This window comes from Actinia tenebrosa, unplaced genomic scaffold (assembly GCF_029948245.1).
Source record: "Actinia tenebrosa isolate PJP-AT-01 unplaced genomic scaffold, QUT_ActTen_1.0 PGA_scaffold15__27_contigs__length_11533743, whole genome shotgun sequence".
Classification (NCBI taxonomy): Eukaryota; Metazoa; Cnidaria; class Anthozoa; order Actiniaria; family Actiniidae; genus Actinia; species Actinia tenebrosa.
In genome coordinates, this window is record NW_028292575.1 from 10,338,262 (window position 1) to 10,359,526 (window position 21,265).

The following is a 21,265-nucleotide window of genomic DNA, read 5'->3' on the forward strand; positions in this document are numbered from 1 at the left end:
TCGGAAATATCGTCACTAAAGAAAGAAGACTCCCTTCAGATGAACGGATATACGTCACGCGACTTTATTTCCGCTCTGTTCCGCTTCAGATATCACGTTCGGCTTATCTCCGTTTTACATTCGTGGGACAGTCGAAGATACTCGAGTCTTTACGAGATGTTATCGAGTTATTTCGATTATTTATTTGAAGCAAAACCAATTTTCAAAATGGCGGCAAGTGTGCTGAGTTTGAAAAAATGATATTAAGGAAAAATAGCCATTGTTTATATAGCCGTAATGACTAGCTTGAATAGATAACAGCTGCATTTGAAGCAGTATGAGCTCAACCTTGCCATGGTATTGTGATTTGCTTTGTCAATTTATAAAACATTTTTATATTTGTTGAAACATTGGATTTCCTGGAAGTTGAAGCGATGTTTGTGTAGCTTTGTGGTCGAAAATCAAGGGCTTTTCAATATCTGTTTAAAGATCTGCTGTGATATTGTATTTACAGAGTCAACCTTTGCAGAAGCCATCATTTCTTGTCATTGATAGTGATGATGATGATAACTGGATCATAGAATCTCCTATTAGTACTACACAAACTTCGAAAATAGCCAGGTTTAGTATTTTGACAGCATTTGTCTTTTACTAATTCCTTGTAAATTATTTTTTTGTGTTGTTAAATTTTACCAGTTGTGATATCACTTCAAAGAATAAGTATCTGTCATACTTTTATTATCACTTTTTCTATTTCCACAGTTTGACAAGGAAAAAGACATCAGTTGAAACAGGTATTTGATTGTGTGCCAGATATTTATATGACTTGAAAAAGTTACAGCAATGGTATTCTATGCAAATGGTCAAGGTACAGCACGTCATTGATGACATCCTTTGAACCACAAGTTGGACACAGTGCACAAGTTACATAAAATATTAATGTGCTTTATTATCACTGTATGATATACAGTGATGCATCATGGGATATATTGGGGTAAACATGTGACTTGCATGCAATATTACCATGCATGTACCATGCATTTTATAGATCTCAGAAACAGTTAGACCTGTAATTGTCCCAAATTTGATTCATCCTTAAAGGAGACAATAAACTAAGCCTGATATAGTGTTAAATCATAGCAAACCTCAAATTTCTCAATGGCTCAATCTTGTCTTTACAGGAAGATGTTCACAGCCAACAAAGGCTTCACAAGGAAAAACCAATAAATCTCTTATTACTTCATCATTTCCTTCATCAAAGGTATTGAAAGAGAATACTAAGAGATGTTAGCCACCTTATATTCCTAATAATTTAGAGGGGCCGATCTAAGAGTGGGGTGTAGCCTTGTGCACACCATCATCCCCCACCCCTCACCCCCCACTCCTTAGATGAGCTGATAAACTGCTGCTTGACTTTGTTAATGTCCAGACCATAAATGGTGTACCTCTCCTAAAAAAATCCTGTATCTGAACCTGAATCAGATAATTTGTAACTACACCTCCATCAAAGAATATAATTAGGCCTTGGATTTCAGCAGGATTTTTTGTTTAATTGTTAGAATCAGAAAGGCTGGATATCCTCATCCTTTGGTGGGTTTAAGGAAACAAGTTCATCCAATGCAGTGATATCAAAGAAAAAGAAGATACTGCAGAGTGATGGATCATCGTCTGCCACAGGTAACATAGCTGGAGCTAATCAAGTCCTGCAATAATCTCTTATTTATAATACTATTTATTAATATAAGGTAATAGGGATTTTTTAAACTTGTTTTATGCTTCAGGAAACAATGGTCAGTATAGTAAAAGTAGCATTAAAAATGAAGAACTTTGGATTGACAATTACAGACCAACATCCGAGGTAAAATTACAAATTAGATTTGTCAATTGGCGCATGTTATTTTTCAAGCTAATAAGTGTTTTGAACTTTTAACACCATTTTAGTCAGAACTTGCAGTCCACAAGAAGAAGGTAGAGGAAGTTCGTTCCTGGCTGTTAGAGAACTTATGCACAAAGGTAGTTAATATACTGGGCTGTACAAACCCTTTGCATGTGACATCAAAGCAATCTGGGGGATAAAACAAAAGAATTCCAATCTCCTGAGAATTGGGACCTATTGTTTTGTCCCCAGATTGAGCTGCATTCCGACGTGCTGCAAGGGATCTATTCACCTTTCTCATAATGGGTGGCAAACAAGGTTGGGACTAAGGATGAGTGAATGGAAGCAAGGTCATAAAGACCCCACTTCTCTTCACAGTGCATCATGGCGTCCAGAGTGAGTTCTTTATCAAGTATTTCTTGAAGCAAAAGTGAAAGACCTTGACACAGGTAACCAAACAGATGTAGACTTATGTTTGTTTACTAATGAGGCCTTTATGACCTTGCTTGCATGCGCTTGTCCTTAGTCCCAACCATGTTCGGCGGCCATTATGAGAAAGGTGTATAATGGCAGCAGGGGAAAGGGGTTCTATAGGGTATGGGTACAGTACTAGGGAAGAAAGGGGAGAGGACTTTGTAGGGGGTAAAGAGGAGAGCCTAGAAGTTATAACTGAAGTATACACATGTCTATTTGTAATTTTATTCTACTAAACACTGGTGAGGGAAGTGAAACTTAGGTGAATGGAACAAGACGAAAAACAGCTGCTGTGGAGTCTGTGAAAAACCATAACACTGTCAGGGAACAGTTTTCATTTAATTGAACTATGCACATGTATTTGAATTTTCTCTTGTTTTTCAAGTCCAATGGCATTTTACTTCTTACTGGACCGGTTGGTGCTGGTAAAACTGCTACAATACATGCTCTGAGTACAGAACTGGGGTTCGAGATACAGGAATGGACTAATCCCTTAATACCAAGCATACAAGAAGGTAAGGCTGTGTTCCTTAATCACATGGGTGACAAAGTTCTCCCCCATGTCAAATTCCATTGAGCCATAACATACTTTGATAAGGACAATTGGTCCCACAATGAGCATTAAACATTTTCATTCTCATCTTTTTTACAGTTTCAGATTTTAACACAAGCCAATCCTTCACCCCCAAGTTTGTTTCAGTGCAATCACAGCTTGTGTTATTCCAGGAATTCCTTCTACGAGCAAATAAATACCCAACATTATCAATATTTGGGTCTAAACAGCAACCAACACCAAAGAAAATTATCTTAATTGAGGTTATTTTATTTTTCATTCTTTCCCATTTTTATCCCATTACTTTCCTATTCATTTATTTTTGTCTAACATATTTCAGTGAGTAAGAGTTTTTATTCTAATTTGTACTTCCAGGACTTACCAAATATATTTTTCCAAGATGCACGAAAATTTCATGATGTTTTGATGTAAGAGAGAATTTGCTCAATCGATATTATGATTTCTATAGAGTATGGACAATTTTATTGTTGTATCATCTGTTACAGGATGTATAAGCAAACAGGTCGTAGTCCTATAGTCTTGATAATATCTGACAGTCAACATGAAGAATCCAATGTGCATCGGCTGTTACCTAAGAATGTACAACAGAGTCTTGGAGTAGCTACAGTTAGGTAGGAAACATGGTTGTTTTCATCCATCCATCCTGTTCCATTCACTTATGATATCCATACATCCCATCCCATCCCATCCACCCGTCTATTCATAAATCTTTAATTCTATCCATCCATCCATCCAACCATCCATCCATCCCATGCATCCATCTACCCATCCTATCCACCCATCCTATCCATCCATCCATCCATCTCACCCATTTGATTTATCTATCCCATCTATCCTTCCTTCCTCCTAGCATCAGTCCATCCGTCTATCTATTCTTTCATCTTCAATCCACCCACCTATTGAATTTTTTTTCTCCAGCTTTAATCCTGTGGCTCCTACCAGTCTTGTCAAAACCCTTAATAGAATACTCACTCTAGAAAGTAAGAAGGTAAGAAAGGTTGACAGTGATAATGAAAGTAATGGTGATGATGATGACTATAGTGATTGATGGTAATGATGATGATGGTGATGATGATTATAGTGATGGTAATGATGACGATGGTGATGATTATAGTGATGATGATTATAGTGATGATGATGATTATAGTGATGGTGATGATGATGATGATGGTAATGATGATGATGGCAATGATGATGATGATGATGCTTATAGTGATGGCAATGATGATGATGGTGATGATGATGATTATAGTGATGGTAATGATGATGATGGTGATGATGATGATGATTATAGTGATGGTAATGATGATTATAGTGATGGTGATGATGATAATGATTATAGTGATGGCATGATGGCAATGATGATGATGATTTTTGCAATAGTAATGTAATGATGGTTATGACAATGATAATAATATCTGGTATGTATAATCATATTTATTTAGGCTGGAAAAGACTTCTTCTTGCCGACCAAAGACACAATCAATGAGTTATCTCAAAGCAGTGCTGGTGATATCAGGACTGCTATCAATGCTCTACAATTCTGTTGTCAGAGAGGCATTCAAGGTCTGTACTACCAGTTATATAAAACATGGATAGCTCCTAAATTCATCATAAAGAGTCTTTGTTTTTCTTCTCCAGATGTGAGTGAAATACCTTTATCTAAATCTGCAATAAAATCAGGTCATAAGCGCCAGAAAGAATCCAAAGCACAAGAAAAGAAAAGAAAAAAGCCCAAGATAAAGGAATCCCAGTCCAGAAAGACTACTGGTGGGTTATCATACGGTAGAGATGAGAATCAAGAGGAACATGAAACACTGGCTGCTATTGGAGGAAAGGATACAAGTATATTTTTGTTCAGAGCCTTAGGGAAAATCCTCTATTGCAAAAGTAAGAATCACATTGTATCGTATCTTTTTTATTTTTTCTGAAGACTGTTAAAAAAGGCTAACAATCTTGGTAAACTTTTGTGTACCAGGAGATGTTTCTGAATCTGACCAGGAACTTCTACCAAAACACTTGTCTCACTTAGCAAGAAATGTGCCACAGTTTTGTCCAGAGGTAGGTTTACTTTCTTAGCTGTGAGCTTTCCTAAGACTTCTTTTAGGATAGTCTCTCCCACAGCTATCTTAAGTGTCCTCATGCAATGATACTAACTGAATGGCTGCAGGGGGAGAATACATGTAGCAAGCCATCTAATTTTTCATACTCATAAGAAATCTGCTTCAAATAGTGACAATAAAAGTGACTTTATACAATTTATCTAGGATGTCATTGAACGAGCGCACTTGTCGAGTGAGATGCTTAATCTCTACCTTCACCAAAACTATTTGGATTTCTTTACTGATGTAGAAGACGTGGTGAGTAAAATAGTCAAAAAAAGAATCCAAAGGGAAACGGGCATTTAATCCCGTATACTTCTTGTGAACATAGATATAAACTGTAGACATTACTGATATCAATACCTTTGTTGGCAGGTACGTGCGAGTGAATATCTTAGTGATTCAAACATGATGTCAGTAGAATGGATGGTAAGAATCTCTCCATTAATCAATGTTGTTTTGGTTTTGCGAATCTACGTTTTCAACTTTAGGTATGATGATTTTTTCCCCTGGCCATTCAGAGTCTATATATCTAATAGACGCCATCATGGACTAAATTTACCCAGCGCACAAAAGTTTTTATTTTCGATGCAACACTTCAGCCAATTACAACTTGCGCACTGATTAATCCCAAATATTCTATAGGCGCAGTTCAGAGAAGGTATACTCATAATGCAAGCAATCTGTCTGATATTTCCAGTAATAGAGGCTTTGCACCATCACGTCATGACAGGAGGCACAACAATTGAGCCTTTTTTCCCTGGGAAAGGAAATTCAATGATGTCAATCAGACTCATTAGACCAGATTCAATTGTTCCTGCCTCCTGTCATGGCTGCCATCACATCATGGTGCAAAGCCTCTGTTGTATAAAATAACGATTACAAATGTTAATGGTTACATACTGATTGTTCATGACACAGCATCGTTCATCACTGATCCCCTACATGTCGTCTATTGCTACACGAGGCCTGATGTTTTCTAACACACATCGTGTTGGTTCGTCCTCGTCTGTTGGTGGTGCGTCGAAGGGTGGCTGGAGACCATTACACAAACCACAATGGTTTGAAGTCAACAAAAAGGTAACAATATATTCAGTGATCCATCCAAGGGCAGCTTTATTGGAAAATCAAGTGTTGGGTAGGGATACTGCACTAGCTTCGGCTCATCCCTGTGGGGTGTCGAGCTCTATTCCTGGACTCGGCATCACATGTGAGTAGAGTTGTTTGTTCTCCTTTGATTCGAGGGTTTTCTTCGCGTTCTATCTCCACTTTTCCTGCCTCTGCAAAACCCAACGTGCTAAATCCCAATAGTCCCTTTCACTGTTCCCTGCTCCATCTTAAAAGGTAGCCGTGCCTTTGCATCGAAGCCAGATGAACAGTAGGCTTCCATTGATAGAGAACAGATATGTCAAAGGATAGTGATGATTTTGTTTTATTTTCCTAGACTCGAGACAATAATCGAACTGCAAAAGATCTATTTCCAGGTATGGTCAGGGCGTTTGATTGTATTAATGACATCTTAAGTACTTTTTGTCAAATATATGTCGGCCATATTGCGTTCATGCGTTAATGGCTGATGTTGTCGTTCCTACTGCTGTTGTTGCTGCTACTGTTGTTGCAGTTCTAGTGTTGCTTATGTTGTTGTCGTTGTTGCTGCTGTTTTCGTCGTAGTCGTCTTACCATTGTGATGGTATCGTTGTCGTGGCTGTCGTTTAAAAGAGTGAGGTTTGGGAAAGCATCAACTGTTTTTTCCTTGTTTAACACTTGTATCGTTTCTCATGCTGTACTTTCTTCAGAACAAACGTGCCCCACAGCAGTTCTCCACACCCAAATCCTGCCTTACCTGGCTATAACGGATGTGACTCTAAAAACACCAGGTATGACCAACAACCTTGCTATGACCTGCTGGATCAGACTGACTCATTTTCTATTTTGTAATTAGTTTATGAGTGGATAGTATGACAGAAGAGAAGGGAGGAGAAAGGGCACGGGGAAGGGAAGTACATAGAAGATGATGACAAGGACCAAGGATGAGGAATGGAAAAGAAGAAGGTCTTGAGACCAGAATAAGGAGAATATTACGAGAAGGGAGAATCAAGCAAACGCATAGTAGTCATATGGTGGGGTCAATAATATATAACCCCCCCCCCCCCCCTCCACAACTTCCAACAGCAGCGCTCAACATGACAGTCCCTCCCCCGGTAAAAAAGCATGACTGACATAAATCACGGTACCTTTTCACAGGTCAGATCTCGTTCGTGAATCAGATGGGGCGTTACCATAGAAACAAGTCAGCGTTCAGGTGAATATTAGCTTCAATATCCCCCCACACACAACATGCAAATAATTTTACCCTTGGGTTACCTGTGGTCTTGTATTAAATGATTATCATATGCCCTGTCTTCATCTCTAAACCCTGAAAAACACGGGGCTGACCTGATAGATCCCGACACTGACTAATAACACGCACACCGTTTGGAATAGGATTCATTTTTAACGTGAATGAAGAAACAAGCCCTGAACTACCCAGGTCAAAGACTGGGGATGAGACTTATTGATTATTGTATTCCCAGGTCATCCTCCAGCACCCTGGACGAGAAGGACTGTGGTAGTGATATAGAGGACGCCGAGCCCACAGACTCGCAAACAAGCGCGTCCAACACCGTGCAAGAGTCAAAAGACATGGAATTAGATGACGTCGAGATACTGAACTCTGAAGATATAGTCATCGAAGATTTCGACGATGAGTGGTAACCATGACAGCAATTTATTATGGAAACAAAGGAGCGCGACTCCAAACACAGAATAGGGTAAGATCTGAGGACCCAATCAGCAGTAGTAACCATACCAACGGTTGCCATAGAAATAAGTGTAATTTATTACGGATTATATTTGTAAAATACATATCGCCATGAAGCAGGGAAGTGTGACTAAAAGATACACATCCTGTCAGTTTGTTGTAAGGTATGAATCGTTATTACAAATAAAAAAGGTCAACACGATGATGACAGTGTTTGGGTTGCCTGTGGTGAACGACGATGGGATACACTTTACTTTAGTAAGCTATTGAACGCCACTGGGGAGATTTTGTCAGACGTTTGTTTGTATTGCAAACCCACACTGCTATTAATATTTCCGTGAAACCGACTCACGAAAAGAGAGTTGCTTACCGACAGAGTTCATGTGGGAACGCTTTATCAAGATTGGTTTCTTACGACCTTTGTTTCTTGTCAAGTAAGTAAACGTCAAGCATTGTCCTATAGTATTCTAACTAAAAGCTTAGTATTTGTATTATTTCTGAGGGTTGCTGACAGGATTGTGACTCGCATTATATTAAGGTTAAGGTTCCCAAGTTACCCTCTGGTTTTGCTTCGATTTATTTTCCTTAATTCTTTGGAAGAATAACGGAGAGAAAGAGACAAATTCTTTTGAAATTGGGGACTGAAGGTTTTGATATGATTGAAACGTGTTTCACTAATAATCACATAACTTATATTCTGGTATTGTTATATTATTTCCAGCAACACTCATACAAAACTCAATCAGCTTTTAAAAATATATCAGCATCTCAGTTTCAAGTGGCTTTTCATATCGAATCATTCGGTGCGACCTTAAAACACGGCAAGTGATCGCATTTGATCATCAGGTAAGATATGACGACGAATGGCTTTTTTCAATGCTATTTATTTCAAATCTGACCAATATTACTAAAAGCTTTTCTTCTATAATGATAATGTAGTTTATAATGGCAATTAAACAACCCCGACTTTTAAATGGCTTCCTCACCTAACCAATCACATTCAGACTCAAAATCGCATCGTCCAATCTCTGGGCTCAAAAGAGAAAACCATTTGAGTCGATAGTCTTCCTAGAAAGCTGTCTACCTAAAACTTTGATTCTTGAGTTTTTTTCGTTTATCATGAAGTGATCCACTTTTCAAGGACTCCTGAATGACTGTTAGCGTTGACCAGCTATGGACACATTAAGGAAAAAAGATATTAAAAAGGTTCTTAGATAATACGGTTGGACAATGGTTTTGTATCATAATTTAGTTTTGCCACAGGTTTGAAGTCAATTGTATATGAATGATTGAAATAAATAAAAGAGTGGTCATAAAAAGGACCAACAGGTTTAGCTCTTAGTACACGTTTGAACCCCCCCCCCCCCCCCCCCCCCGCCATCTCAAAAACTCCTCGATCTGCCCTCGAGAAGAGAACTAGCAAGTAACTCTACCCTCATACAACAACTAAGACTTATACCTAATATATACAGTCGCCCCATTCCTTTTCCTTGTCGTAGTTTGCTGTTACAGAGCACCAAGGACGATGATGGTTCTTGCTCGTACAGTTATTGTATTGTCGCCCTTCGTAGACGAATGGGAAGACGCAGTATTCGCCTGTGGTTGTTAACGTTATGATACCTATAGAAAACAATTTTCATATGTCACTGGCTGACAATCCACTTCTTGGTTTCAGTTAACAAAGAAACAGCTTTCGTAAAAATAAGGTTTTCCACCAAAGTTCATCTTATTGAAAGAGCTCAAGCCCCCCCCCCCCCCCCCCCCCCCTGTTATCAAAAAACGTACGTTCTCCTTTTCCAAATGGAATGTTGCCCCATTTCTTGTCTTCGTCGTAGTTGGTCGTTGTAGAGCACCAAAAACGATCGTGATTCTTTAATGTCCAAGTATTGTAGTGTTGCCCTTTGTAGACAAATGGGAAGGCACAGTATTCGCCCGAGGTTGTTCTTGAATCATCTATAAAAAATCCTGAAGCAAAAACAAAATAAATAACTGTAATATGGAAACGAACCAGACAAAGACATGAGTAGTATTTTATTTTTCTATACTTTATAGTCTGTTTCAGTTCTACGATTTGTCTTCTATTTCTTCTATTTCTTTACCTTTACAGGTATCATTCTTCCTGTCTTTGTCGTAGTTCGCTGTTGTAGAGCACCAGGGACGTTTGTTACCCTTGGTAATGCAACTTTTGTACTCTTGTCCTTTGTATGTGAAGGGAAACACACAGAAACCTCCTGATTCTGTACTTACACCAGACGAGAAACCTATGAACAGAAAGATGAAATTTAGCACATAATATGGAGAGCCGATGATAAGTTGATGATAAACCGATGATAAACATGTGACGAAGATCCGTTGAGTGACCTACCATAAGTCGATGATCAATCAATAAGCTGTTGATGACCCGATGACGAATAGACAATGAGTCGCGATGATGTGCCGACGACGAGCCGATGATAAGCCGATTACGATAATACAGCTATTAACGGGTGTGTGCAAGTCTGTTCAGATGGGCCTTAAGTCTATAGAAAGCTAAGGGAAGTAAAGATTCTCACCTGCACAATTCGACCACTTCTTGTCTTTATCGTAGTTGACTGTTGTAGAACACCAGGGAAGAAAGTGAACAGCGGTAGTACAGCTGTTGTACACCACACCACGGTAAATGAAAGGAAAGGCGCAACTCTCTCCTCTAGTTGTCTCCACCCCAGACTTTGCGAAACCTTTAAAACAACGGTCAAAAAATACTGTGAGACAAACAGGAATAAGAAGCTAGTAAGAGATTACAGAAGTATACTCTTTAAATTATTGGAAGAAAGCCACAAATGCGCAAAAAGTCTAAGTGCCGGATAGGCCATCATATTTATCGCCTCCCTGCAAGGGTTAGAATGTGATCGCCTAGACGTAAGGATTTAGGGGGAGGGAGGGGGAAGAAGGGATCGTGCACATGTCTTTAGGCAACTAAGGGGGTTCAGCTATACATTGACAGGTATCAAGGGGTAGATCACACAAATATTATTAAGATGAGAGAGTACCCATAACCCACTGTTGAAGAGGGTCATAAAAAAGAATAGTATACCTCTTGGAGAGGGTCAAGTAATCATTGATAATATGTCGCAACAAAAATCATCCGACCCACTAACCCCCTTCCCCCAAGTCTACAAAAAATGACCTGTACATCAGGTCTAGAAATGAATCTGTCACCTGCACAGTTGCCCCACTTCTTATCTGTGTCATAGTTTGCTGTTGTAGAGCACCAAGGACGATTGTGATTCTTGGTAGTACAGCTGTTGTACACAATATCACGGTATGTGAATGGAAAGGTACAGTTCTCTCCTGAGGTCGTCATTTGACCTGAAACTGAATAAATCAACAGAGTGATTTTTTGTTTAAAAAAATAGCTAGAAAAAAGAAATGGAGGCAGACATCAGCTGCCAATGACCTCTGGGTAGATCAAGGTTAGGGCAAGGCGTATCAATACCTGAAACAACCTTTGGTGTGGGGTGCTTTACCATTTACCCGGAAAATCAAGTTGGAAAAACAAATGGTATGTGTCACTGACTCCGATCGGAAAGTTCCGGAACTGACTCGGTCTCTAATTGAGGTAATCCAATTTTCCCGCTCTTTTCCTTTCTTCTGGTAGACGCGTGTACCATTTGTCGGAAGTGTAATCCCTGGTCTAAACCCGGGACCAACTCGCACATCGTATTGGGAGCTATCGTGTTGGCGGGTGTCATGGACTAAAGATAACCCAGAGAAAGCCCAAAGACTTAGTAAATAGGTTAGTTTGTATAACAATATCACTCCGGTACTTACCAAGAGAAGTGACAAGCACACTTTGCAGTAGAGCGAAAAGAACAAAATTCCAATGAGCCATGTTGTCTACGAAGCGTCAGTGGTACCTGTAGAGCAGTTAACTTATTCCTTTAGCTTTCCGCAGCAAAGAACAAATTGAAGCTTAGCCAAATGAAGAGCCGCCTTTTATATACACGATGTTGTTAACCCATGACCTTCATGCCGCTATTGGCTTTGATTCCAGAACGAACCTGTAGATTGAGGGGCAAAGAATCAGTTGGAGCTTCAGATATACAGGAAGACGTAAGGGGGCAGGGGGAGGTAGAGAGATGATAAAAGGGGGGACCCTTCAAATTGTATCGATGCCCTGCATGAATTAAACAACCGCTTTCGGCTCATTTAACTAGCTCAGTGCACAGATATTCACAGAACGAATTGGAATTTAGCTTGTTATAGACTTTGCAGAGGGAGGAAAACTGTAGAATCCGGAGAAAAACCCTTGAAGCTAGAGGGAGACTGGCCAACAAACTCGACTCGTATTTGATACCAGGAATGCAACCCGAGACCCCAGAAATGGTAGGTTTCCTTGCTCGCTGTAACATGTTTTGCCGTGCCTTGTCTGTTTGTCAGTTTACTGTGTAGGTAACGGTGAAAAACATTTTTTGAAAGGCATAAAAACTAGAAGTAAAAAATCGAAACTTGTATAAAGAAACAAGCAACATAAAACAGTCAAAGAAATTAACCACTAAAACAGAAAGAAAGGTTTTTCGTTGTAGAACAAGATGGAACAAGAATAGTCTCATGGAAAACAGCCAGAGGCTTTACTGTGAACCGCTTTATCTTTAATTGGACCTTGGTGGTTTAATGTTACTGGGGATAATCAGTCATGGTCAGGCAAGATTCAGACAAAAGCGTATAAAATAAAGAAAAGGTCGAGTATATTCATTATAGATTTTAAAATTAAGACTATAACGACAGATTGAAATGAAATATTATATTTCGATAACAATTATGCCATCATCATCTTATGCATACTGATGTCTCAGTGTCGGATCCAGGGAAGGGGTGCAGGGGGTGTGCACCCCTGGTTCGATTTTGTGCCCCTACCTCAAAGATTTAACCAATACAAAATACTGTTTTTTCCCTTTGATTCTAAGGGGCGCACCCCTCACTGGGTTAACTATGTGCACTGCACCCCTCCCTGAACAAATTCCTGGATCCGCCCCGCTGTGTCTCACAGGAAACGATGGTATATTTATAACAGCCCACTTATGCAATTAAGCTAAGTCAAGTTAAGAAACATTAGGTATCATCAGAGGTATCATAGTCATATAAGAATAAAGAAAAACAAACCTTAGAAAAGATTTGTGGTGCATGGTTGAATTTCAGAAGAAGGGTGCAAGACAAAGTCTTTATGAACCACACGAAATGCTTGTTTCTAGAATTTGCACATGCATATTTAGAATTTCTCCATTTCTTTCCAAATTGATATTTAAACGTTCATGTTTTAGGGACTACTGGTTTTTAGTTTTTTATATTTTCATTGATTAGCTAATTTAGAAATGTTTCCCCACTCGGTAACCTCAGAATTCAAGATGAGCGATAGACAGACATTTCGTAAAGCGAAAAGAACAAGAAAATTCCAATGATGAGCCATGTTGTCTACGAATCGTCAGTCGGGTAGAGCAAGAAAACTATTCCTTTATGCAGCAAAGAATAAATTGAAGCTTAGCCAAATGAAGAAGCTACTTTTGTATAATGTTGCTTAACCCATGACCTTCATGCAGTTATTGGCTTTGATTCCAGAAGTAACCTGTACTGGACTGATCTAGAGGAGAATTGGAGATTCAGATAAACAGAAAGCGTTAGGGATGGGGGAGGGGAGGGGGGAGGGAGGCAAGGGGGTGTTAATCTATCTAACACAAATGGCTCACTCACTATATACAGCCCCCCAACCCTTTCAACCAAAAGCACCAGTTGGTCACGGGGTAATTAAAATAATTCTGAATTTTCAAAACATTCGATCTGCAAAACCCATACTCTCGTACAGCGGACTACTCAGAGACCCATGATGGACTGGATCCGGTCAAGACAATATATGATGATAGTGTTTGGGTTGCCTTTGTAAACTACGTCATATATAGAAGATAATATAGGTAAGTTGTAGTGCTTGGGAACGAGGTTATTCCGGGCGGAAGCCCTTGGAATTAAATTCGGAAAAATTAATTTCGATAATTAATTTTTCCTAATTTAATTCCAAGGGCTTCCGCCCGTAATAACCTCGTTCCCAAGCACTACAACTTACCTATATTATCTTCTACTATTTCATTAGTGCCACGCGGTCCACATACTCTCATCTACGTCATATATATATATATGGCCGACTGATTTACAGACGTTTGCTTAGCGGGACCATCTAGAAGAACTAGCTCGACGATGGGTTATACTTTACTTTAGTAAGCTATTGAACGCAACTGGCAAGATTTTGTCAGACGTTTGTTTGTTTGTATTGCAAACCAACACTGCTATGAATATTTTCGTGAAACCGACTCACGAAAAGAGAGTTGCTTACAGACAGAGCATAGTTAATAGAGGGGAATGGTTAGGAAACCTATTGTTATCAGGTCTTTGTTCGCTTTTGATGTTGAACCGGTCTTGACCGTGCACAATGTTTGATTTATGCTCATCCGAAATTGCAAAATAAGTAAACATAAACTTCGTCTATGGGATTATTGTAAGGAATATTCAAATATCTCTTATAAATCTTCAAGGTATTTTGAACTAGCAGCCAAGAGAAAGATTTTGGTCTGTTCACTCAGCCATTGCCAACAATGGTAAAACAATTGTAAAACAAAGGATTGTGCACGGTCACGCTTGAAAAAAGTGAACAAAGACTTATAACAAAAGGGTTTACTAACCATTTCCCTCTATTAACTATGGACAGAGTTCATGTGGGAACGCTTTGTCAAGATTGGTTTCTTACGACCTTTGTTTCTTGTCAAGTAAGTGAACGTTAAGCATTGTCCTATAGTATTCTAACTAAAAGCTTAGTATTTTAGTATTAGTATTTTATTGCTGAGGGTCGTTGACAGGATTGTAACTTGCATCAGCCACGGAAAGGTCGAAGTTCCAAGTTACCCTGTTCATCTTTTGCTTCGATTTATTTTCCTTAATTTTGAAGAATTAAAAGATGAACCACTTATTTATTCTAGGAAGCTTTCACGGCGCCTCAACGCTAGCCGAAAAGAGAAGAAATTCTTTGGCTTGCGAAGTTGGGGACTGATAGACTTAATATGATTAATGATCACCTAATACTCTGGTATTAGATGTTTGAGGCCATTAGATCGGCATCTAGTTAAAGCATATCGATCATATTACTGGATGGAGCGTAACGCAATGGGAATGCAACAGATTGCAAAAAAATTGGACTTGGAAGAATGAAAAACTTTTCTTTCCTAAATTGAAACTAATACACCTTTTGCTGTTCATTAACCGCAAAGGAATATTCATTGAAGTGAAGAAGCATTGTCATTAGAGCGAACAGGCATACAATAAGGCGAACGGAGTCTCAATAGTGCGATGGAACTTTCATTAAGAAATTTAGCATTGAATTTGACAATCATGAATATGTTTGCGTAAGTTCATTAACGTTTTCAAACTTTCATTAGCGTTTTGGTGCAGACAATAAACCACAACACACATTCAATACAGCGTTTTGGACATTTATTTACGCAATACAATATAAGTATATTTTATCAGGTCTTTGTTCGCTTTTGATGTTGAACCGGTCTTGACGGTGCACAATTTTTGATTTATGCTCATCTGAAATTGCAAAATAAGTAAACATAAACTTTGTCTATGGGATTGTTGTAAGGAATATTCAAATATCTCTTATAGATCTTTAAGTCTTTTGAACTAGCTGCCAAAAGCAAGATTTTTGTCTGTTCACTCAGCCATTGCCAACAATGGTAAAACAATGGTAAAACAAAGGATTGTGCACGGTCACGCTTGAAAAAAGTGAACAAAGACCTATAACAATAGGTTTCATAACCATTCCCCTCCATTAACTATGTTCCAAATGAGTCAGACTAGCGTCTTTTGAGGGCCTATGAAGATCCACAAAAATGCATAAAATGGTACAACCACATGTAAACATATCGTCCAAGATGTTTAAATAGAGAACACATTCAAAGATAAATTCCCTTTTTTGTTTTTGAAAATCTACAATCGTAAAAGCACAATACACTTATACACCTTTTGCTGTTCATTAACCGCAAAGGAATATTCATTCAAGCGAAAAAGCATTATCATTAGCGCGAAGAGGCACACAATAACGCGAACGGAGTTTCAAGAGCGCGATGGAACTTTCATTAAGGAATTTAGCATAACATTGGACAATCATGAATATGTTTGTGCAGGTTCATTAGCGTTTTCGAAGTTTCATTAGCGCCTTTGTGCAATCAATAGACAAAACCACACATTCAATAACGGTTTTTGGACATTCATTAGCGCAATACATTATTACTTTACTTTTTACACGGGAATTGTAGGATTTTAGCTTACTTTACATTTTTTACAACCCATGAATATATAGAAAACATGGCGTTAGGTATAAATATCAACTCACTACCTAAAATCCTACAATTCCCGTGTAAAAAGTAAAGTAATAATGTATTGCGCTAATGAATGTCCAAAAACCGTTATTGAATGTGTGGTTTTGTCTATTGATTGCACAAAGGCGCTAATGAAACTTCGAAAACGCTAATGAACCTGCACAAACATATTCATGATTGTCCAATGTTATGCTAAATTCCTTAATGAAAGTTCCATCGCGCTCTTGAAACTCCGTTCGCGTTATTGTGTGCCTCTTCGCGCTAATGATAATGCTTTTTCGCTTGAATGAATATTCCTTTGCGGTTAATGAACAGCAAAAGGTGTATTGTATTGCGTAAATAAATGTCCAAAACACTGTATTGAATGTGTGTTGTGGTTTATTGTCTGCACCAAAACGCTAATGAAAGTTTGAAAACGTTAATGAATCCACGCAAACATATTCATGATTGTCAAATTCAATGCTAAATTTCTTAATGAACGTTCCATCGCACTATTGAGACTCCGTTCGCCTTATTGTATGCCTGTTCGCTCTAATGACAATGCTTTTTCACTTCAATGAATATTCCTTTGCGGTTAACGAACAGCAAAAGGTGTACTGCAAATGCGGTTTTTTTTTTTGTTTTTTTTTTTTCCTCCTTTGATTATTCGTTTCTTTTCTTCTTTATTTCTTTAATTTTCAACAAAAAATAAATTTGCTTTTGCGGCACGACTTTCTCTGCGATTACCATGTCCCTCCAGTAGATATGAAGTACCAATTCTACATCACTCGAGGAGTGAGTTTCCAGTGAGGTAGGGGGGAGGGGTGGTCAGTTATATTTATTCTTAGTTGGCTGGATTGCACCACATCCTATGTTTTACGTCAAAGTTTAATCCTAATAAAAGTTTCTAATTACTCATAAAATATAGTTTTCTTATCTCAAAGCCTTAAAGGCTTAGTTTAGGCTTTTGTTCATCATCCTAATTGAGTTCTACGGATATTGTCCTTTGTCTTACTACCGCGATAAGATATTGAATACTAAAGATTTTGAGATTTTATGCCCAACTCTTTTACTACCGTCTAAAGTAAGAATTGCACCACTCACAGGCAATACGGATATCGTCATATCTATTTTAGAATTAGGAATTGCACCACATCCTATATTTTACGTCAAAGTTTGATCCTAATAAAATGTTCTGATCTAATTGCCTATTGTTAAAGGATTAGACTCTTTTTACTTTATGCTTTTGTTTCACCCTAATTGAGTTCTACGAAGTTGACTCATCAAAAAACAAACAATTAAATGACTTGCCCAAGGAAAAGAGCAAACACGTTTTTCAAAAATCTTTTTTATTCATTTATTTATAAAACGCTCAATGCATGTGAATACAAAAAAAGTTAGTTACAGCTCTTTTCATTTTTTAACTAAGTATTATGTTTTGATTGTCAGTATATATTTGTTCAATAGAAACACCCGTCACTTGAAACAATAGAGGACTGTGTTCTGCAAAATTTGCGAGTCAAAAAAACCTACTAGATATCAAGACCACGTTTGTAAACAATAGAAGACTCAACAAACACAGTGTTTTGATTGATTTTCATAGTTCAGCGTCACTACAGCTAAACTCCGAACTACACATTTTGCCAGTCGGGTATCGACTTGGCTATCGCTCTCAATCGTTCTGATCGTCGCGGTGGTTTTAAGATTTTACCAAGATATTTATCTGAATCTTGATAGCTAATCCACTTCACAGATTTTTCTTTACTTGACGGAGGAGTTGGTGGAAATCAGGTGGAGGTGGCAGGGATTGTGTTGTTTGGGGGTGCTGAATGAGGAGGCAATTGAAGAGGGTTGATCAAAACTAGTCGTGGTTCTTAATGGAGTGGAAGGAACCTCCGGTGAAGCTGAAGCTCTCGCTCGATTGAGTTCCAGAGCAGGAGTTCTAATTTTGAGGTTAGCCGCTCTAGGAATGAAGGCGTTTTAGTTTTGGGTGTGGTGTAGCCGCTATCAGTGAGACTTGTTGAAGTAACATTTTCTGGGGATGTTAGACTAGTGGGGAGACTGGGACTTGTCAATGGTGGTACCTGTGGTGATTGCATCATTTCCAGCATTGAGCTGTGGGGCGAACGACTTTGAATTTGCTGTTGTAGATTAAGATATCGATCGTATAGCTGCGAATAATTTTTGATTTTAGTTCCGCAGGGGTATTGGAATCCCTGAGAATGCTAGTCATTTGCTCTCTAAGTTCTGCATTGTTTTTAATATAGGCGATTGTAAATAGCTTTGACGTTCGAAATAGTTAGAGATAGATTGCGTGACATCTGACTGTCCACCACCAAGTTGCGAAATTGCTGTTTTTGACAGCTTCGTCTGCAAAGCAGGCAGATCATTGGGAAGAACATTCGTCCCGAAGCCTGCATTCTTCTGGTGTGTTTGGTTGAGATCCACGAAAAGATACCCATAAGGTTTTTTGAACAGCGGCTTCGTACTTTTGCACAAACTGTTCTGTTTTTTTCCCGGGTACATTTGTTTTCCCAATGTCATCATTTGTAGTTTGTCTCTTGGGTTTTTAAAAGAACAAGGTAAGAGCCGCATTCAAACTCAGGGTGCGCATGATTTTTCCTTGAAAGTAGAGATTCTGCATCAGGAAAATGACACTGAGGTTGCGATGATGAGATCCTTTGGTAAATAGGTTCATGATTCTCTTGTCGTTGGATGTCTCTGTCATTTGATCGTCAATTACAATCACATTATTGATTTTGGGGTCGAAGTAACCATCCTCGTCAATATCGTGGGGTATGCCTTTCACGAACTCGATCCCGGGAATGGTTGCTAACATTTGTTCGTAAGCAGGTTGCCATTGTGCGTAACTCCATACAATACGCCGTGGTGATGGATTTATGACTTTTGTTGCATGTTCAAACAAATTCTGAACCCAGACCGTTTTTCCAGAATCCAGTCATTCCAGCTACCAGAGCAGTGAACGGATGGAGTAACTGAAACCTGTCACATTTCGTGTGATCTTCAACCATTTTGAGGCAATGGGTACGGAGTGAATCGATGACTGCTTTTTCGCATTTGTTCTTGACCGATCCAATACTTTCGTTGCGAATTGTCCAACTTATGGGTTCGGACTTAAATGAGTGTATAAATTCTTTTGCTGCTTTTCGCAAATAGGACAGAACCCGTGTCATCGTGCGTCTTTCGAAGAATGAGGCCAATTCCTATAGGGAGCGCTATTTATACGAATTCAGGGATTCTAGTCTACATAAGATTCTAGTGTAGATATAAGAATCTAGTAGAGTCTAGTTTAGAGTCTCAGTGTAGAATCTAGTGTAGAATCTAATGTAGAATCTAGTGTAGAATCTAGTGTAGAATCCTAGTGTAGAGTCTAGTTGTGAGAGTCTAGTGTAGAATCTAGTGTAGAATCTAAATGTAAGAATCTAGTGGAGAATCTAGTTGTAGATCTAGTGTATAATCTAGTGTAGAATATAGTGTAGACTCTAATGTAGAAGTCTAGTTTGTAGGAGTCTAGTGTAGAATTAGTTGTAGAATCTAATGTAGTAATTCGTGTAGAGGTCTAGAGTCTAGTGTAGAATCTAGTGTAGAATCTAGATTAGAATCTAGTGTCGAGTCTCGTGAGAATTAGTGTAGCATCGAGAATAGTTAGAATTGTTAGATCTAGGTGTAGCATTAGTGTAGAATCTAGGTGAGGAATTTGTAGAATCTAGTGTAGAAATCTAGTGTAGAATCTGTGTGAGAATCTAAGTTAGAATTGACGGTCGAATCTACGGTAGAATCTACTGGAGCATCTATGTAGAATCTAGGGAATCTGTACTGGAATCTACGTATAGAGTAGATAGTAAAGAACCGTTGTATAACAAATACGATGTTCTTTCCGGTCATTTATGAAATCAAACCATCCCGAGAGAAACTGTCTCTTACTTCGTGATAACTTTGGCTATAAAATCTGTGACTAAATGCCCAGAGCATCCGAGAAGAAATGTTTTGCTTGCAAACAGCCCACTCTCCCGAACAAGCATGTGAATGTGTGAGGTCTGTCTAAATTTATACAAGGAACAATTCCCATATCAGAGCAAAAGGAAAGATGAGACCGCACAAGGATGATATAAGAGGAGTTAGCTCATGGCCAAAGACATTAAGGCAAGGAAAAAAATTTATGATTCAAAAGGCGGAGGGGCGTGGTGGGGCGGAGGTCTGCATCCTTCTAATGAGGCGCTCCTGAGCTTTTACTGCTATGAAAAAACCGCCCAATGCCAAGAACTTCTTTGTACTAGTAGAGGTCATTCATGAAAGAGAAGAAGAGTTTCAGAAGAGAGAAACCGCGAGAACCCGAGCTGAGCTGAGCGACGATTATTCAGCGAGGAGGAGCAATTTCGAAATCGGATGAGAATGAAATCAATCGAATGGCAAGACAGCTCCACTAAAGCATACGCGACAAAAGGCACATGATTTACCTTTAGCATGGGTAGCAGACAAAGCTATTTTGTATTGAATTCCCATGGGAAATGACTCATCATCAAGTGGAATTCCATAGCCAACATGAAAGAATTTAATCGAGTATGCTTTGTACCTACAACCCAGAAGTTAACGCCCCAAGGGGCTCAAGGACTTTTACCAGTGGATGGCAGAGTTGAGTTGGGACAAGAATCTTATTCGCAACAAAATATATGGCAGATTCTGATGAAGGCAACCAGAGGATAACGATGAGTACGGATGTTAGCAATAGTGGAAACGAAAGTGGACAATGATGCTGAAGAACCAAGAGGAACTTTGACAGCGAGGATCAGCGCGGAGAGTGAGAGGGAGGACGAAGAAGAAGAAGAAAGAAGAAGAGGAAAGAAAGAAAAGAGAGGTCACGCGTGTCAAGGAACCCAAATCGTTTTTAAAGTATCAGTTGGCACAAATGCTACCGAATTGCTGTTGGCACGAAGAGTATAACAGTCCTCAAAACGAATTAGTCGTGTTGACGTTTGCAACACCCATTTTGTTATCAGCTGCCAAAATACAAAAACAAAGTGTATCGTTGCGAAGACTGGAAATTTAATGCATGAACTT

At 38.8% G+C, this 21,265-nt stretch overlaps 3 protein-coding genes and 2 long non-coding RNA genes across 5 annotated transcripts in view; 4 read left to right on the forward strand and 1 right to left on the reverse strand.

Moving 5' to 3' along the window:
- Positions 1-27: 27 nt before the first annotated feature.
- LOC148911068 (uncharacterized) lies at positions 28-603 on the forward strand. The gene is made up of 2 exons (XR_016119882.1): positions 28-336; positions 494-603. It is a non-coding gene; the product is annotated as an uncharacterized LOC148911068 (long non-coding RNA).
- A 50-nt stretch (positions 604-653) lies between these two features.
- LOC148911069 (uncharacterized) lies at positions 654-1,662 on the forward strand. The gene is made up of 3 exons (XR_016119881.1): positions 654-773; positions 1,161-1,240; positions 1,539-1,662. It is a non-coding gene; the product is annotated as an uncharacterized LOC148911069 (long non-coding RNA).
- Positions 1,663-1,750: 88 nt separating this feature from the next.
- LOC116287956 (cell cycle checkpoint protein RAD17) lies at positions 1,751-8,007 on the forward strand (the record flags this gene model as incomplete). The annotated part of the gene is made up of 17 exons (XM_031694666.2): positions 1,751-1,837; positions 1,921-1,992; positions 2,715-2,844; positions 2,982-3,145; positions 3,258-3,310; positions 3,389-3,514; positions 3,822-3,891; positions 4,349-4,469; positions 4,545-4,793; positions 4,882-4,964; positions 5,171-5,263; positions 5,381-5,434; positions 5,927-6,085; positions 6,450-6,489; positions 6,802-6,882; positions 7,250-7,307; positions 7,579-8,007. Coding segments are annotated over 17 exons (1,821 nt in total), but the record flags the coding sequence as incomplete, so codon positions are not given.
- A 662-nt stretch (positions 8,008-8,669) lies between these two features.
- On the reverse strand, positions 8,670-11,769 carry LOC116287957 (matrix metalloproteinase-9). The gene is made up of 7 exons (XM_089030777.1): positions 11,616-11,769; positions 11,004-11,159; positions 10,358-10,522; positions 9,905-10,066; positions 9,591-9,770; positions 9,265-9,425; positions 8,670-8,976 (listed from the first exon to the last, which is right to left on the reverse strand). The coding sequence occupies exons 1-6, from the start codon at positions 11,674-11,676 to the stop codon at positions 9,265-9,267; spliced, it is 885 nt and encodes a 294-aa protein (XP_088886903.1). The 5' UTR covers positions 11,677-11,769; the 3' UTR covers positions 8,670-8,976.
- A 2,175-nt stretch (positions 11,770-13,944) lies between these two features.
- Positions 13,945-21,265, forward strand: part of LOC116288005 (uncharacterized) — a 190,352-nt gene continuing 183,031 nt past the window's right edge. Inside the window, exon 1 of the mRNA XM_089030775.1 lies at positions 13,945-14,596. Within this exon, the coding sequence (XP_088886901.1) occupies positions 14,531-14,596 (66 nt within the window). The 5' untranslated portion in view covers positions 13,945-14,530. The remainder of the gene's footprint in view (positions 14,597-21,265) is intronic.

Coding starts and splice junctions, on each gene's coding strand:
- LOC116287957 (XM_089030777.1), bottom strand. CDS start 11,676: ATGGCTCATTGGAATTTTGTTCTTTTCGCTCTACTGCAAAGTGTGCTT. Junction 10,523..11,003: donor GAAGTGGGGCAACTGTGCAG/GTGACAGATTCA, acceptor GTTGTTTTAAAG/GTTTCGCAAAGTCTGGGGTG. Junction 10,067..10,357: donor GAAGTGGTCGAATTGTGCAG/GTGAGAATCTTT, acceptor TTCTGTTCATAG/GTTTCTCGTCTGGTGTAAGT.